Here is a 6,000-nt window from a genome sequence, read left to right as displayed (position 1 = left end):
GGTCAGAAACGTAGGCCTCCTGACATCCACCTCTTGTGCTTGACAGATGAAATCATCTCTCTGAAGCCTCAGTCATGCTCTATAACACAATTAGCGGCCCCTCAGTTGATTGTTATCATACTATGTTGGATGAGAGACACAGACTAGACTGTAGTCCTGTTTAGATTAACATAATTACCGTCAGGAGCAAATGATTCATGGGTAATATCACTCAGGCTTCCACAAGTGAATCCATTCAGTGTCTGTTTTTCTTAGCGCGCTTTCTGCTTCGCGCGCTTTCTACTTCGCAATTTACAGAATTAGATCATTAGATCACCAATCACAGAATTGAAATATGGTTCAGGATGATTAAATGACGACATTTTATAATATACCTACTGTATAATATTTGAAACAGAAATTCTTAAAATCTCTATTATGCTAAAAAAAACTTACATTCCTTCTATCATCTGATTGATAGTTTTTTTTTTTTTTAACAAAATGCCTTTTAGTATCATTGTAAAAAAAAAAAAGTCCTCCTTCAGGATGTGATACATGTGACTTTTTCTGTGAAATCTTTAATGATTTTTATGAAGTAAATGTGAGTCTACTGTAATATTTCAACATCAACACTTACTGAACTGAAACAGTTTACCTGATTATCCATATATCGTATTTTAAACAAATAGTGTTAAAAAGCAAATATCAAATAAGATAAATCAGGTTTTTGAAGAACATTTATGTTCACATCTTTCAATCATAATTTATTTCACTGCATTAGATGTTTTGCCCCCACAAATATTCAGCTTTTAGCATAAAATTAAGCATTTAAATATCATCTTACTAAGACATATTATTGTGAAATATAGAGTGACAACTAATACATTTTAGGTATGTAGGTAGTCTGCTATATTCTTATAAAGATCTAATTGGTTTAAATCAAAAAAATTTATATTTTTGGCTATACAAATATCAGCAACTGCACCAAATTGCATATTTTTACTCTGTTTGGGACTGTGAATAAAACTGGGGTGTTTTTTCCTCTTCGAGTATGAGCTCCATGTTCTCCTATATCATAATATTTGAGCCATAAAAGCCTGATGTATCAAATATGATATAGTTTATATATAACTTTAATTTCATTAAAAAAAAAAAAAAAAAAAAAAAAAAAAATTCATATGTCAGACTTTACAGGGTAAATTGACAGCCCTAATATCAAGCCATGAATATGTGTAGTGATGGAAATCACGCAACATTTCCACCAGATTAGGCCAATGAAGTTGAACTAGGACACGCCCCGTTTTCCAAAACCCCACCGTGTGATCAGAGAGAAAATGACCAGACAATGTAAAATAAAGGACACATCATTGTAGTTAAAGTTTCAAATGAAACCCAACCTGTAATAAGGTCATCTGACAAGTCATTTTCCTGCAGCAGAGAAGCCAAAAAAAAAAATGGGAAAGTGGGAACAGAACGATCTTGGCTTCTCCAGGACTTAAAGGCAGTGAGGATTTCGTCTTGTTCTCGTACAGGGGAAAAAGGATTAAGTGATCTATTTATAGTGCTCATTCACAAGGGCAGAGGCAGATAGTGAGCAAGATAATGACATTACTAGTCCATTTAATCTCCCACAGTCATGTGACCAGCAGTAATGATGGGTATTTGGTATCTTGGCCAGCAACGAGTAAGAATGTTAAGTGTTGCTGCTCAAGAGTGACATTGTCTTGTCTTCTCTCACCTCAAAGTCCACTGTGAGAGCCAATATTCATGTTTCTTGCCAGAGTAAAGGTAAATGAAAAAGGTCAACTCAAACAGGGGCCACATTACAACAACAAAAAAACAAAAAAATTGCTCCTGGTGTGTATTCATCAGCCTCTTATACATCTGACAATTAGAAATACTGCATAAAATTCAAACTGGTGATGTCGATAATTCAGAAAGAATGTACTTGTATTTCTTTACTATAAAGCACACAGTATGTATTCATTTTAAATAACTAAGTATGTGTCATCATAGTAATTTCATCTATATTTATAAAAATTTATTTATGTAAAATATTAAATTACACAGTCTCGCTCAAGACATGCGGGGGTGGGGGTTGGTGGAACAACCACAAATTTAGAAATTGTTCACACAACTTAACTATTATCTTAATTATTGTGGACAAGATTTAATTAAATTAAGACTAGGGAACGAATTAATCAAGTGTGGTCACAATTTAATGATTTGAGTCATGGGAACAAATTCTAGGGATAGTTCAACCAAAAATTAAAATTCTGTCATCATTTACTCTCTCTCAAGCTGTTCCAAACCTGTACAACTTTCGTTCTTCTGTTGAACACAAAAGAAGACATTTTGAAGAATGTTGGTAACCAGACAATTGACGGTAGCCTTTTTTTTTTTATTTTTTTTTTAATGTAAATTAACTATTATATGAAGGATATCGCACTCCACCTACAGTATATAGACAGCAACTCCCAGTCCATACATCTAGCATAATTTATCAGATCAGTCCTTGTTATGTTTAGGAACAACCCTGAATGTGTCCATGGTGTAATGATGTGTTGAAATCGCAGACCCAGTGGTTTTATAAAAGTCTCCCAGTGACAAAAGCACAGTAGAGCGAGTCAGAGCGCTAGAAGCTGCGCTGGCTTTGGTGCGTCTCACCTGGTTTAAATTTGCAGCGGCTTTGGCCACGCGGCTCTTATGGTGTAACATTAACTCTCCTTCCTGTTCCATATGAAAATTTAAGCGTGATCCCAGAGGAGCAGTAAAAGGTTGCACGCTGGCCAAACCGTGCTGCTGGTCGCGCACACTCGTGGTAGATCATTTAGACCAAACCACAGTCAGCCGACATCATGAGGAACGCCAATGGACTCGGCTCTTTGGTAACAAAATACGAGACTGATAGGAACGACAGGAAAAACGATAGGAACTGTTTATTATCTTGCCACCGTTTTAAACAAATGGGAGGTTTTTGGTGGGAGAATCAAGCTATGATTCAGACTGTATTTTCTGGACGTATGGCTGCAGGACGAGACGAGCGTAACTCTGGTTTACTTCACTACGGTCATGTGTGTCTTGCATTACTCCTGTTATTTAATGGACAGGTTGAACTCTGAGGTTCGTACTTGCTCGATTTAGGGCAGATGTGGAGTGGATCTAGTTTTCGCAGGTTTTCACAGCTTCTGCAGAAGAGCTCCTCTTTTTTTTTACGATGGCAGTCATGGCCGGTGATATGAAGTAGAGATAAGAGACGCTGCTACAGCTTCATATGGCTGCATAAGGCTGGTCATTGAACCAATTAGATAAAAAAAAAAAACAGACATTTGTATATGTGTAATAGATTCGCATAGCGTGATATATACTGAAACAAAATATAAATGTATGTCATGCATTTAGGGGCAGAAACTACTAACTATTAAGGATATTCTTAAAATATATAAAAACATGATTATTATTATGGTCAGTTATAGGCAATGTAATCATAAATGATTATTAAATTACGTAATACATGCTAGGTGTAATAATACATCAATATGGATCAGTGCATCAATGAACTGACTAATGACGAAATGTGTATTTTTAACAAAAAATGTATATATGTCAGATTTAAGTTTTTGTAATGAATTATTATTTAACAAAAAACTATTGTATTTAAACTGTATTGTTAGATTCGTTATATTGTATCATGGCATGTTTTGAGGTATCGCAAATATTCTGGCTAAGGTATAATAATGTCGTAATATCATGATGGAACGTCCGATTTAAACCCCTAATGGATACATTGAATTTTTTCAATTCAATTTTTTCAAACCAATCACAGCCCAAAAATTATGTTTAACAAACTAGAACGGTCCCATTATTATCAGTGTAGACACTGTGTGAGAAATTGATTTTGCTTTGCTATAATGAGAGTCTAGAAATAAGTGTGAAAACGGGGTTATAAGTGTAGAATTTAAAATTTTAAATCAGCTAATGGTTACCTTACTCTCTCTGTATTTGCATCAGGTATGTGAATGATTGATTTCCAACCAGTTTTAGGATGAATTGGTCTATGTAGCTTGACAGAGAATTCAATCTACTTACAAACACGTTTTTTTTCCCCCAAATCAATTATGTGCAAGTGAATTCAATGTATTAGTTAGGTCACAAAGTGAACAACAATGCTTAAACATTAGAAATAATGAGTTTTATTGCCGTGATGAAAATGTACACTCATTTTAAAAGGATGACTAAACCTGTTCATGAAAAGTTTTTGAATGAAGATTCATAAAATGCACTATTAGCAGATGGTATTGTTTTTCCTCTATGGGTTAAAAACAATAAACACCTGCCATCTTCACAAGTCTCTCCAGTATAAGTAGGTATAAATGAATGTCTTTTTAATAAAGAGGCTGCAGATATGTCCCATTTACACTGACAGAACATCAGTTAATATGATTCCTCTCAGGAAGAAATGCTTTTGCCCCTTATGTTGGAGCAGGAATCATTCCAGAAGGGCTGTTTGAGGCAGCGGGTGAGAAGTGAACGAGGAGTGTAGCTGTAGTCTCACCTCCTGGCCTTCTTCTCTTTCATGAGTTTTTTGCTCTCCTCACGTCTCCTCTTGTTGACAGGGTTGCGTGGATCATAGATCTCGAATGTGTCTTCGTCCTGCATGTTGGCATCTTTTACCTTTCTGGTTTGTTCATCAAAGTGCAGAACATGGGCCATCCTAAATCACAAAGGGAAACAGAGTTCAGTTCAAAAGAACAGCAAAGCGCATCTCACAGGCAAATAAATCATCAAAATCAGAGAGGGAAGTTCCCGGTGGAACAGAACAGATCAGAGAGGACTTCCAAATCTGACGAGTCCACAAACAGCCTGTTTCACAGCATCTTTAAAAAGGAATAACTCATCCAAAAATGAAAATTCTGTCATTTGCTCCCATTGTGAGTGGTGTCTAGCAAATAAATAAATAAATAATAAATTAAAGGTACTCTAAGTGATCCTGGGTGGAGTAACTTTCTGTTGACGTTCGAAGTGTTGTCAAACAAAACAGAGGCTAGCTAGACCCTCCCTCCCTCCCTCCTCCTCCTCCTCCTCCTCCTCCTCCTCCTCCTCCTCCTCCTCCTCCTCCTCCTCCTCCTCCTCCTCCTCCTCCTCCTCCTCCTCCTCCTCCTCCCCCTTCACTCCGTGCTTCCTGAAACAGTCATGAATGCGCATTTAAAATCATTCTTGTCGTTTATTGGCTGGAGCACGTTTATTATGTTTTGTGGTCCAGGCTGCAACATATTGTTTTAATTGCCGTTTTCGGAGCTTGTGGCGACTACAGAGACTGCGTTTTTTTACGGTGTGTTCAGGGGACAGGCAGCTAGCGCATAGTGAGGAGATGTTTGCTGTATGTGACAAAAAATGTTTTGGCCTAAAAACGTGTGACATCGCTTAGAGCACCTTTAATAAGTATTATAAATATAAAAATATAACAGTTAATAATAAATAATACAAATAACAGCAATATCAAATCAGCTAAATCTGTTTTTCTGTAGTATAGCTAGAACCAACAAGACTGAGTATGCAGAAGCCAAAATTATCAGTCTTACTAAGACGTGTCTTCAACGCAGAAGAATTTGTTCATTTCCAGCCATCATATGTTTTTTTTCCCAAATCAATTAAGCGCAAACATTGCTGCATGGCCAATTCTAAAGATTTCGTTGATCATGTTAATTACACTGAAACAAATACTAACCCCTAATCCTACCATAAACTCTAAACTTAACCTTAGTTTTGCATTGGTGGCACATCCTTTGCTACAATCAGATCCACCCATGATATTTCTGGAACGTGATTGATCTTCAGCTTCTGCCTCTACAGCAACGCCCCTTGTAGGAGGACTCAATAATCCAGCAAAGATGCTCATCTACACTGCATTTCTTCAGTAATGCTCTTTCCCTCTCTCTTCACGTTTCGGCTGGAGAAGTGATTGGCAGGCAGACTAACATTCCACAGAGCATTCCTGAGTGCCAGCATTAGAAAGAAGAG

The 6,000-nt window shown here is 36.7% G+C and overlaps 1 protein-coding gene across 1 annotated transcript in view; it reads right to left on the bottom strand.

Moving 5' to 3' along the window:
- Positions 1 to 4,149: 4,149 nt before the first annotated feature.
- Positions 4,150 to 6,000, bottom strand: part of cwc27 (CWC27 spliceosome associated cyclophilin) — a 60,965-nt gene continuing 59,114 nt past the window's right edge. The window contains exon 14 of the mRNA XM_048174684.1: positions 4,150 to 4,693. Within this exon, the coding sequence (XP_048030641.1) occupies positions 4,531 to 4,693 (163 nt within the window). The 3' untranslated portion in view covers positions 4,150 to 4,530. The remainder of the gene's footprint in view (positions 4,694 to 6,000) is intronic.

Source organism: Megalobrama amblycephala, linkage group LG2 (assembly GCF_018812025.1).
Source record: "Megalobrama amblycephala isolate DHTTF-2021 linkage group LG2, ASM1881202v1, whole genome shotgun sequence".
Taxonomy (NCBI): Eukaryota; Metazoa; Chordata; class Actinopteri; order Cypriniformes; family Xenocyprididae; genus Megalobrama; species Megalobrama amblycephala.
The sequence above is the reverse complement of the archived record's forward strand: the minus strand, read 5'-3'. Positions and strand labels throughout refer to the sequence as shown.